The sequence below is a fragment of the Canis aureus genome, chromosome 15, assembly GCF_053574225.1.
Source record: "Canis aureus isolate CA01 chromosome 15, VMU_Caureus_v.1.0, whole genome shotgun sequence".
NCBI lineage: Eukaryota > Metazoa > Chordata > Mammalia > Carnivora > Canidae > Canis > Canis aureus.
In genome coordinates this window covers 51522682-51535032 of record NC_135625.1, presented here as the reverse complement: position 1 = coordinate 51535032, position 12351 = coordinate 51522682, and the positions used below count along the sequence as shown (strand labels likewise).

General features: G+C 53.1%; 1 protein-coding gene across 3 annotated transcripts; it reads right to left on the bottom strand.

Annotated features, from left to right (window-relative positions):
- Positions 1–546: 546 nt before the first annotated feature.
- On the bottom strand, positions 547–12342 carry ASB10 (ankyrin repeat and SOCS box containing 10). 3 transcript variants are annotated; one of them, XM_077849645.1, is made up of 6 exons: positions 10069–12342; positions 8997–9264; positions 5060–5579; positions 1507–1620; positions 1015–1200; positions 547–869 (listed from the first exon to the last, which is right to left on the bottom strand). In XM_077849645.1, exons 1-5 carry the CDS (start codon positions 10337–10339, stop codon positions 1015–1017), a joined length of 1359 nt encoding a protein of 452 aa, XP_077705771.1. In that variant the 5' UTR covers positions 10340–12342; the 3' UTR covers positions 547–869. The 3 variants fall into 3 exon arrangements, 2 of the variants coding, with proteins under 2 accessions (XP_077705771.1, XP_077705770.1); XM_077849644.1 differs by lacking the exon at positions 10069–12342 and adding an exon at positions 9430–10023; XR_013353185.1 differs by lacking the exons at positions 547–869; positions 10069–12342 and adding an exon at positions 9430–10026 and having other exon boundaries at positions 1166–1200; positions 1507–4982.
- Between the last annotated feature and the right edge of the window lie 9 nt (positions 12343–12351).

The window sequence follows — 12351 nt, the reverse complement described above, 5'->3', positions numbered from 1 at the left end:
CCCCCCCCCCCCCCCCCCCCCCCCCCCGGCATATAAATCCCAGCTCAGCTCCTGCTGCCACAAAGCTAAATCCAAGAGAGGCAGGAACCATGTGGGTGTCTGGTGTTCCCTGACCTACAGGACAGGCAGTAGCTGGAGTTGTTTGTTTTTTTCCCAGCCTGAATCTTCCACTCTCACGTGAACCTGATGGCCAACACCTGCACCCCACCTTCTGGCTGGCCGCCTTGCTCTTCACCTCACCTCCCTACCCCAAGGCTGCCTCTCCATCCTGTCCCACCGTCCACACTGCCTCATTCCCGAGCAGCTCTTGCCTACCCATCCTCTGGCCGGCGTCCTGACACTGTCTCATCTGGTGGCCCTTGTGCCATGTCATGAACCAGCGGGGCAAGTCAGCCTGGGACCACTCCATAGCTAGTAGATGCCAAAGGAGGAAGATGACACAGCTGTCGCCATGGGGCAGATCCAGGGAGGGGCCATAAGTCTGCCCATCCTGAGCCCTCTGGGTGACCAGCTCGGAGGAGGGCCTGCTGGAGACAGCACCAAACAACACAGGCCTGAAGATTTTTAATGCTCATACAGGCTTTGGATGGGTTGAAGGGGTGCCTCAGGAGATGACCAAGAGGAGTGTGTCACTTGCCATGAGTCCCAGCTGTTTCGCCATTAGACATCACCTGGCTGCGTGGCCCATCTGCCTCTCTCCCTGGTGGGAATGGCAGCACCCACATCTGCCTGTGGAGTTGGACCTCCTGCTGACAGGACCACCTTGATGCAAACAATTTTGACACAGTCCTGGGTTTGGGGTGCTGTGAGAAGCAGACTGGAGCCCCCTGGGGCATCTGCTTTCAGGTCTCTCAAGAGGCAGTGGACACCTGGAAAGAGGTGTGGATTCAGAGAGGTCCCGTGGTCCAGGAGGCTGGCTGGCTGGTTCTGGCCAAAGCCCTGCCCCCAACCCTTCTCTTGCCTCCTACTCATCCCTCTAAATGGTTGGGGCTGCCCATAGAGCCCAGGACTCACCTAGTAGAGCACGTCCTCAAAATCCAGCTGCAGGTAGCGGAGCAGGCGGGGTGGCAGGGGAAGGCGGGGCAGGGCGTGGGGCAGGCAGGCTGCCAGGTGAGCACGGAGTGCACAGCGGCTCAGATGCTGCAGTGATCTGGGCTGTCTCACCAAGGCGAAGAGGGAGGAATAGAAACGGTGGTGCTTCTGGAGACAGAATAAGGGACTCAGCAGGGCAGCCTTGGACAAATGGCACCCTCTCCTCCTAAAGCGGGGAGGCTGGTGTCCAGCAGGTGTCTATAGGTGCCTCTAGAAGTGGTGTTTGGGGGTGTTCATTCTGTGTGTTTTCTTCTGGAACATGAGCGGGTCTCTGGGTAGTTTCTCTGGGGCAGGGTAGGGGAACTGACAGAGCTTCCCTGTTGGTGGTGGGAGTCCCTTGGGGCCAGGCTGAGTGAGTGTGTGTTCAGGGTCTCTGAATTCCTGACCACAGATTCCTGTGGTCAGGAATCTGACCTGCAGAGTTTCAAGAGGCACCAGGGCCATGGCCTCCTCAGGAAGCTGCATGATACTGTAGGTGTTCATCAGGACCTCGATAGTCCTCGGAGATGTGCACCAGCGCTCCAGTACCTGGAGAAGGCAGAGAGGTGTCAGTGTTTCTGGGGTTACCACCCACTGCAGGTGCTTAGCCAGTCCACACAAGATGACCAGACATTGACAGAACAGCTGCCGTGCAGTGAATTGTGTCCCCTCTGCAAAAATACATTGAAGTTCTAATCCCCAGTACATATAAATATGACCTATTTAGAAATAGGATCTTTGCCGTTGTGATCAAGTTAAAATGAGGTCATTAGGGCGGGGATTCAGAGAGAAGGGATGAGGCCAGCAGAGGCCTGATGAAAGAGTGGTGGTGGGATCAAGGTGGAGCCAGACTCATTCTTTCATTTCATCATTTAGTAAATGTTTACTGAGGGCCACTATGGGCCAAACACCAGGGACCCAGCAATGGGGATGATAGGTCTTTGTCAGCTGGGAACTTCTATTTCAGTGGGAAAAAACAATCAACACATAAATAACCACTTACAGATAAGCTGTTACAATGAAAAATAAGTAGATTTGGGGACTTCAGTGTCGGGAGGGTACTGTCCTAGATGAGTGGTCAAGGAAAGCCTCTCTGAGGAGATGACCTGGTGCAGTGTAGGGTGAGCCATGCTGGGAGAGCAGCCCATGCCAGAGACTGTCCACGTGGAAAGAAAGACAGCCACACCCGGCCTGGACACACACAGTTGCCATCATACTCACCCGAGTCTGCATGTACTAGCTAGAAGCAGATTTGTGCTTATCCATTCCATCTCTTACTGTGTCTCAAGCTATAGGCAGTAGCCACAAACCCTTTGTAAAATCTGAAAACAGCTAAGTACTATCTCTCCGGCAGCATTCCTATACATGACACTCCTCTCCCCGCACACACACTTGCATGCAACATTAGGGGCTTTAAAACCACTGCCTACAAGGAGACCCCCCTACCTGGCAGGCTAGGGTGCTGCATGCACTGGGTGCTGCTGAGTAGTGGGAGCAGGGGCCCCTGGAGAAAGTATCTCACACACCTGGAGCCCTCTGCCTCTTGACCTGCATCTCAGCAGTGCTCACTAGAGCTGCCCCATCCCGTCTGCCCAGAGTGGGTCTCTGACTTACTCTTCCTCCTTAGATCTAGGAAAGAACAGGCTGGTCCCATCTGATTGTCCTGCTCTTCCCTGCTACCCCTGTCTGCCGTTCAGGCGGGGGTCTCTCTGTGCCTTCTAGGCCATGCTGATTCCTGCCACGGCTCTCTGCCTGAAATACCTGTGCCTTCCTCCTCCATCTCCAAGCCCTGCCCATCCCCAGTCCTAGCCCCTCCAGGAAGTCCCCTGAGGCTGTTCAACCTGCATCTCTCTCTCCTTACATTGGCATAATGCCCAGCAGCCTTCCCACACATTATTTAACCAAGAAAACCAGGAGCTAACAGGTGTTGAGCACTAACTCCACGTTAGGCCCTGTCTAATGGGCTTTATACATATGAGCTCAGTTCTCATACTAACCCTATGAAGCAGGCACACTCTTCGGTCCCTGTTTTATGGATGAGAAAACTGAGGCCCAGAGAAATTAAGCAACTTGCCAAGGGTCACATGGGTAGGGTGCCAGGTTCCAGAGCCTGCACTCTTGGTCAGCCACTTACATCAGAGTTTGTTGGGAGAACTGAAGGCATCCATGAAGCAGCTGACACACCATAGAATACTGTCGGGTGGTGCTCAGGGCTGTGCTTGTTCCTATTGTTACCCACGGGGCTCCTAGAGCTTTTTATCACTAGGTAGAGACTGGTAGGCCGAGACTGTATTACATGCAAGGAACATGCATTCAAAGAGTTCCAGTGACTTGCCTATTAGTCACAGGAACAAGCATCAAAGCCAGACCCTCACTCCAGGTTTCCTGAGCACCCAGTGGCTCCTGGAGAGCTGGCTGAGGCTGGCAGTGATCATAGATGACTCCTTGCAGGGACATAGGCACCTCAGCCAAGTGTGGAGCAGTTGCAGATTGTAGGAGACGGAGGTAGACTCCTTCCTGAACTTTTCAATCACCTGGGATACGGCACTCAAATGAAGGGAGGAATGGGGCACTTGGTTGTGCCAGCCCCTTTGGTCCCTAAGGCAGGGCAGATCAGGGCTGGGGGAATGGGTAACCAGGTCTCAGGAAATCTGTCTGCTGCTCCGCCTCCTCCTCCCACCCCTCCCTGAAGGGGAAATCATTAGCTGTCAGAGCCACCGTCAGATTACAGGGGGATTGCTTGTCTCCTAATTATCTGGTGTTAATAGGAGATTAATTAGTGTTAATTGTTGATTTTCTTGTATTTTCCCAAAGGGGAGACCAATCTGCCGAACTCTCGGGCTGTTTAATTATTTGGTCTTGCTTAGGAATCTAGATAGATGCTTCTAGGTTTGTGAGTGAAGGGGAAAGGCAGGAGAGGAGTGTCCAGGAGCTGGTAGGGCTGGACAGTTCAAGCCCGAAATGGGGTAGGGGGCCTGCTCACAGCCTGCTACCCTGTATCCATTCTGACCCAGCTCCTCAGAGAACAGGGGTCCCCACCCCAGTCCCAGAATCCTCTGTGACAGTATATGGCCCCCTCTAGATACAAGGAGGTATGAGACAGGGCCCCCTGCCAGGGCCTAAGTAGCACAGATCTCCAGGTTGAACCTACTGGGGAGTATTTTATGTTAACAAAATAAGATACAGGCAGGAAATTGACAGTGAAAGGTTTTCTCTCTGGTGCCAGGATAGCAGCTGCTGGTCTGGGTGATGCATGTCCTGCTAAGCTCCCCAAAACAAGGACCATATCTGTCTGCAAAAGTTCAGGAGGGTTTGAACCTCATGACCCAGGCTCATGGCTCTGCTCTGGAAGCCTCTCCCATGCACAGAGTGTCTCACTGAACAGATCCCACTGCCAGGCTGAGCTGCCTGCACGCTTCTTTCATCAGCTCGCTCGCCTGATGAAGAAACAATTCTCTGATGCCCACCCACATCAGTCCTGGCTCCTGTCTTTTCAGATGCATGATAATCTGACCTCCTGCCCTCCGTCCACCTTCATCACACATGTGCACACACACGTAAACATGTATGCAAATGTGTCTATATGCACGTATGCACTCAGCCCACCATCACACATGTGTGCATGCACACTCGCATGTATATGCATGTATGCACCCACATGTATATGCATGTGTGCCCTCAGTCCATCATCATCACACGTGCACACACGTGTGTGAACATTCGCATGTATATGTATGTATGCACCCACATGTATATTCGGGTGTGAGCACATGTATGCACACACACACACACACACACACACACACACCTCCTGCTGGTTTATATCCTTGCCTTTGCCCCCTGTTGGGCTTTGCTTACTGGATGAATGCAAGATGAAGAACTGGCTCGTGCTCAAGTGTTAGAGGCTGCATCTAGAGCAAGTGGGAACAGGTCTGAGTCTCCCCATTCCCTCACCTTCACGGCCCTCCCTCCAGCCCCAGCCCCCTACCTTGGGGAGGGCCCCAGGCCAGACGCGGACAGCACCATGGTTGAGCAGGGCTCGCACTGTGTGCTCTGGGCTCTGGGCCAGGGCCGCAGGTGGGCCCTGCAGAGCACAGTGAAGGGCTGTGTGGCCCCCATAGTCCATGGTGTTGGCGCTGACGCCGCAGGACAGGAGCAGCTCCACGACGGCTGCGTGGCCGCGGCGACAAGCCAGGTGCAGGGGCCGCCGCTTATCCTGGTCAGCAGCATCGGCATCGGCTCCGGCCGAGAGCAACAGATGGCACAGCTGGACGCAGCGAGCGGTGGTGGCCTCAGCATCGGTGGGGGACGTGCAGCGGATGTCACAGGCGGCCAGCAGTGGGGTCCAGCCTTCGGCATTGCGGGCATTAGGGCAGGCCCCCCGTCTCAGAAGCAGGCCTGCCAGCTCCACGTGGCCCAGCCGGGCAGCCACATGCAAAGGGGTCTCCTCCTCCTCCTCAGACCGACCATCCACTTTCGCCCCAAACCTCAGGAGCAGTTCTGCGCACCTGGTGAGGGCGAGATGGTGGAGGAGGAGGGAAATAGGGCCCTGCACTCCTACTGGTCCAAGCAGAGCAAACCTGGGGGACTTCTTTGATGGCCTCTGCTTCTGTCTGCCCCTCCCCTTCTATCCTGTGGGTCACTAGTCGTCCCAGCTGGGCCCTGCAGGGTCAGCTTGCCTTTTTTTCCAGCCACATACTATCTGCAGGAGTCATGCACTAACTCTTCATGGGCATAAAAGTTACATGCATCCCTCATGCAGTTAAAACAGGCGCCTTTCCAAGGGCTTGGCATGAATTGGCTTCTTTCATCCCAGGTTCCCAGGGGAAACTGAGCCCTGAGGATGTGAAGACCTGGCCCACGTTCACACAGCTAGTAAGGGGAGGGGCTGGCATTCTGGCCCAGGGGGCAGCAGGGCAGATGTAGTGCTGTGCATGCTGGGGCTGGTGGAGGAAGGGGGACATGGGGCCTGGCAGGGGGTGCGGATGGGGCATGAGAGAAAGAATAACAAAACCAAAATTGGCCAGCCAGATTTGCTCTAAGACAGCCTTCACAGAAGGTTGTGTGTGCCTATAATAATGTGTACACTGGGGGTACCTGGGGGGCTATCAGTTAATTATCTGCTTGGGCTCAGGTCATGATCTCAGGGTCCTAGGATAAGCCCTGCATCAGGCACCCTGCTCAGTGGGGGAGTCTGCTTCTCTTTCTCCCTCTGCTCCCACCCCAGCCTATGTGCTTGTTCTCTCTCTCTCTCTCAAATAAATAAATAAAATCTTAAGAAAAAAGGAATGTGTACACTGAAATTCAAGGCTAAGGGAACTTAGCCTCTTGGAGCTAGTGTGTTCATCCATAGAATGGGGATAATAGCTAATACCTAGACCTAATGAAGTTGTGAGCAACACATGTGACATTGCCTGGAAAGGTCATGATAGCAGCATCTGGCAGGGGAGTGGGTGGTAATGGACCATGGGAGCCCATTTGTATTATCCTTCCCCCCCTTCTATATATTTAAATTCTCCTTAATAATTTTGGGGCACTTGGTGGACTCAGTCGGTTAAGCATCTGCCTTCAGCTCAGGTCATGATCCCAGAGTCCTGGGATCGAGCCCCATGTCAGGCTCCCTGCTCAGCAGGAAGTCTGCTTCTCCCTCTCCCTCTGCACCTCCCCTTGGTTGTGCTTTCACTCACTCTCTCTGTCTCTTTCAAATAAATTGATAAAATCTTAGAATTTAAGATTCTTAATATTTAAAAAAAATACTTTTGTTTACTCAGGAAAGGAAAGAATGATTCTCACTGGGTGAGGTCTCCATGAGGCCAGAACTAAAAACTGTGGTATTATAGAGCTGTGTTGTCAAATACATTAGCCACCATCCACACACAACTATTGAGCACTTGTATTATGACTATGCCTCATTGAGACATGCTGTGAGTGTAAAATACACATCAATTTTGAAGATTTGGTACAAAAAGACAATGTACAATATCTCATTAGTTCTTTATATTGATTACATGCGGAAGTCACAACATTTTGGATATACTATGTTAAATATATTATTAAAATTAATTGCACCCATTTCACAGATATTTGTACACCCATGTTCAGAGCAGCAGTATTCACAATCACCTAAATGTAAAAGCAATTGAAGTGTTCATCAGCATGTGAATAGATAAAATGTAGCATCTACATACAATGGGATCTTATTCAGCCTGAATAAGGGAGAACATCCTGACACCTGCTCCAACATGGATGAACCCTGAGGACATCGTGCTGCGTGAAAGAAGCCATCACAGAAGGACAGATGTCCTGTGATTCCACTCATATGGGGTACTTATAATAGTCAAATTCTAGAAACCAGAAGAATGGTGGCTGTCACAGGCTGGAGGAAGAGAGGAATGAGAAAACTATTGTTCAGTAGGGACAGAATTTCAGTTTTTTAAAAATTTTCTTTAAATATTTTATTTATTTATTCATGAGAGACACAGAGAGAGAGGCAGAGGGAGAAGCAGGCTCCAGGCAGGGAGTCCGATGCAGGACTCTATCCCAGGACCCCGGGATCACTCTGTAAGCCGAAGGCAGACGCTTAACTGCTGAGCCACCCAGGTGTCCCCAGAATTTCAGTTTTAGAAGATTAAAAATGTTCATGAGAAGGATAGTGGTGATGAGTGCCTAACAACATAAACCCACTTAGTGCCACTAAACTGTGCACTTAGAAATGGTCAAGATAGTAACTTTTATGTTCTATGTATTTTAGCACAATTTTAAAAATTAATTTCATATATTTTTTCTGTATTTTTAAAAGATTTTATATTTATATTTAAGTAATCTCTACACCAATGTGGGGATCAAACTCACAACCCCAAGATCAATGGTCACGTGCTCTACTAGACTGAAACAGTCAGATACCCCGCTCTTCTTCTTCTTCTTCTTCTTCTTCTTCTTCTTCTTCTTCTTCTTCTTCTTCTTTTTTTATAATGATACTAGGAAATTTTAAATTACATATGTGGCTCACATAGTATTTCTATTGGGATACACTGGTGTAGAATACATCTTCGACCTTAATAAGTCAATGGAGTCTGCTGAGAGATGATGAGGTTAACAGGAGGGAGAAGGTTCATGAAAGGAATAAAAATTTGGCACCATTCAGAAGCAAGATGTGAAATTTGTTGGGTGTACAGTCAGTAGAGAAAGGGCCTCTACCGTATGTACAAGGCTCCCTTTGCCAGGATTCTACGCTCATCAAAAAATTGAGTGAGGACTCGTCCCCCACGGTTCCCTACACATAGGGCATAATTATTTGGGTCATAGTAAAGGAATTTCTCCTACACTAAATAATATATTGAAACATGCATTTATCTATCAGTTTCTTGTAAGTTTAGCTAGTGGAACTGGGTCTCTTGGCCCATTTCTCAGAAGGATCCCTGCCAATAGGGAAATGCCAGACCTGCCCACAGGGATCAATGCATGCCCTAACTGGGGGCTGCTCTCCTTTACAGACTATCTGGATCACTCTTGAATAGTCAGCTCCTTGAGGATAGGATCATGCCTCAGTTACTACTGTGCTTATCACAGGGCCTGGAGCATAGGATAAAGCTAAGAAAAATTAAGACTTTATAGTGTACCATCTCCCCCATAATGGATCCAGACAACTTCCCCAACACAGGCTATATGGCCGAGTCCCTGCACCGGTCCTCTCACACCCCTGGGGAAGCAGAAACTGCCCCATGTACAAGCCATTCCAAAGATCTAGGGCCAATGGTAGGGTGGTTTGGGGACTAATCACATCCTGACTTCCCACCCAAGCCCTGGCTCCTCCATCCCAGTCCACCAAGCATTCTGACCCCTAACATGCTCCCTCACCCTCCCTGAGGTCATCATCTCTTTCTCCCCTAAGAGTAGAAAGGGGGCTGGGCTGAGGGGTCACTCACTCAAGGGTGCTGGCCCCCTGGCAGAGGTGCAAGGGGAGTTTTCCGTCCTGGTCGGGGATGTTGGGGTCGGCCCCGGCCACCAGCAGCACGTGGACGCAGGCCGCATGGCCCGCAGCACAGGCTTCGTGCAGGGCGGTGCGGCCCCCAGGGGCACTGTCAGGCCTTGCCCGCCGCCTCAGCAGCAGCTGCAGGACTTCCGTGTGGCCCCGGCTAGCTGCCACGTGCAGTGGGGTGGTCAGCTCCTCCTCGTACGTCAGAGACCAGAGTCCTAGGGAGAGAGGGGATGTGGGCCTCAGACCCTGGCGGGAGGTGCAGAACACCCAGGCGACCGAGGAGGTGGGCAGAGGCTGGGAAGAGGGAGCCCAGAGCTCCGTCCCTGGCCTCCCCAATCCCACTCAGACCCCCACCCAGCCCTAGGCCCCCCGACCCGTACTCAGAGCACGGATGTTGAAGCGGAAATCCCTCCATCGCTCTGGGTCGCTGGTATCAAAGATGGAATCCGGAGCCAGGCCGGTGCTGGAGTCCGTGAGGATGCGGGAGACAGAGCCCACGTCCCCGGCCAACAAGGCCTGCCAGAAGGCCAGGGCAGGTCCCGAGGCTGTCCGGGTGACGATGGGTCCCGGGCCAGACTCTGGGTGCTCTGCAGACCCTCTGTTGGGCTTCTCCACCAGCCTGGCACAGAGGGCGTGTCTGTCACTGGAGGGTTCTCCCTGCCCCCTGCACTCTTCTGGGGACCAGCTCATGAGGACAGAGTATGAGCATGTGGGGAGAGCAGCGGGGAAAGGAGCGGCAGGAGGTCAGAGGCAGAGAGAGGGAGAGGAGGAGGGAAACGGGGACAGACGGAGAGGGTCTCTGTGTCCCTGAGCCGAGCCTGACCCAGCCACGCAGTTCAGCAGAAGCTATTCTGGGCTCCGCATGACTTCACTCCTGGGCCAAGGCTTAGGCAAGCCTCTGGGTAGGGGAGAAGTAGCCAGGGGCTTCTCCTTTCCTCAAGCACTTGGTATCTCTGTGCCTGATAGGGTCAGCCCAGGCCCCTGGCTCCTAGCCCTCCACCCCCTCCCCAGTCCCTCACCCCTCTCGTGGCTGCTCCAGCGAGGCTCGGCGGCCCGGGACTCCAGCAGCAGGTCAGCCGTGCTGTGCGGGGGAAAGAGCTCCTGCAACCTCGCCAGGTCTCCCGTGTACAGGGCATTCTGCAGGGCCATGTCACGGCACAGTAGTGGCGACCGCCGAGCCGGCTCCCGGGCTGGGCAGGCCTGGGCCCCCCAGACCCGGCAGGAGGGGGCCGAAGGAAGGTACCCCAGATGGCGTCCCCAGCAGGGAGGGGAGCTCCTTCTCCCATGCATAGCCAGTTTCTGGGAGAGAGGGAGCCAAAGAAGCAGGACTCAGGGTGTGCCACTAGCCGACTGGCCAGGCAGGGACTGGGCGGGAGCCAGGCAGAGGCCTTGTGTGGGAGGGGCAGGGGGCACACACAGGCCACACCATAAATAGTCCCGGCTGTCCTAGCTGTCAGTCCCAGGAAAGGAGACCTCAGCTGGAGTAGGCGATAGGGAGGAGCCAGAGAATAGAGTAAGGATGGAGCCCTCCAACCCTGCCCGAGTTCACCCTGGAGCTGATGGCTCTCAAGATTGAAAGGGATCCCCCAGGTCATGGTAACCAACCTGCAATGCTCAGATAAAGGAACATGGAGCCCCTGTGGGAAGTGATTTGCCCAACATGTGACAACTTGTTGCAGATCTGGCACTAGAGTAGGGGTGGGGGTGGGGCTGGAGGTGGAGTTGGGGACTTTCGAGCTGCCAGTTCATCCTCTTTGTTGTCTATCACATGCTCCACCCAGCGAGCCTCCAGTGGCCTGGGCTCTGACCCCAGAGGGAGGGCCTGGGGGTGTCATGCAGTTTTTGCCACCTTCCCAAATGTAACTGGTTAGCCCTGCAACTTCCCCCTCCCAAACCCAAGGAAAGGGTTCACATGGTGACAAATAGCAGAGAATGTCCCATTCCATGAGGCATTCCTTCCAGGTGTTCTCTAGAAGATGGGCTTCTGCCTGGGGGATAGAGGGCCCAGCCCACAGGCAGCAATAGAAGCACCCAGTGCCCACTCTGGGTGGTGACATCCCCATGCCCACCGTGGGTGCCAACCCCCCATGCCCACCTTAGATGCTGCTCCCCCCTAGGTGCCTCTCCTCCCATCTCCCATCTCTCCCTGCCAAATTTAGAGGGGTCTCAGTTGGGAAATGAGAAGGAGGAAATGGTTCTGCCCATTCAGGCGCATTAGGATAAGGAGACTACTTTCTTTTTTTTTTTTAGATTTATTTATTTATTTATTTATTTATTTATTTATTTATTTATTTATGATGGACACAGAGAGAGACACACACACACACAGGCAGAGGGAGAAGCAGGCTCCACGCCGGGAGCCCGACATGGGACTTGATCCCGGGACCCCAGGATCATGCCCCGGGCCAAAGACAGGTGCCAAACCGCCAAGCCACCCAGGGATCCCCAAGGAGACTACTTTCATTTGGGGAGATAAACAGGAAAATAGAGAGAAAGAGAACTTAAAACCCAACCCTCTGGGCAGCCCGCAGGGACTCTGTCTCTCATTGGCCTCTGTGACCTGCAGAACACACCTTGACTTTATTCACACACTCTTTACACGGATGCTTCTGAGAGAACCCTGGGGCTCTCAGCCCTCAGTGGCATGACTGTCCCTTGCTCCCCAAGGTCTCCTTCGGCACCCCCAGCCCTTCCCTCCTCAGCAAAGGGGACACACAGACGAACTTCCACTCAGGGGCAGTAGGCTGTGTCCCATCTGCCCCCTGAGGAACAGGTTCTGGGTCAGAGGAAGGAGAGCAGAGCATGGGCAGGCAAGGTGGGGGACAGGGGGTGTTTCAGCAAGATGTGGAGACCACTCAGAGAAGGCAGGTCCTCTGCCAAGGGCCCTTGTTCTGGCCACCCACCACACTCTAGAACCTTCCTCTACCTCACCCCGCTGCTCCCAAAGAGTCCTCACCCCCCACCCCGACACACTTCTGTAAGAATAACCAAACCCTAGAATACCAGGGACCTCAAAGAGTGGCTGGTCCAACTCCCCTTGCTATACGGGTAAGGAAACTGAGGCCTGGAGACAGGAATGGTCTGTGCCAGGTCACACAGGGGGATAGTACCAAGGTGGGGCTTTTGCCAGGGTTTGCTGACTTCCAAACTTGCTTTTTCCTTTTTCCAGACTACTGTAGACCTTCCTTCTCCCTTCTCTTTTTCCTGCTCTCCTCCTTTTCTTATTTTTCTCTCTTAAAAATCCCAAGGAGGAAGAGAGTTGGGGAGCCGGAACGGGAGACGACCGGGGATGAAGGCACAGG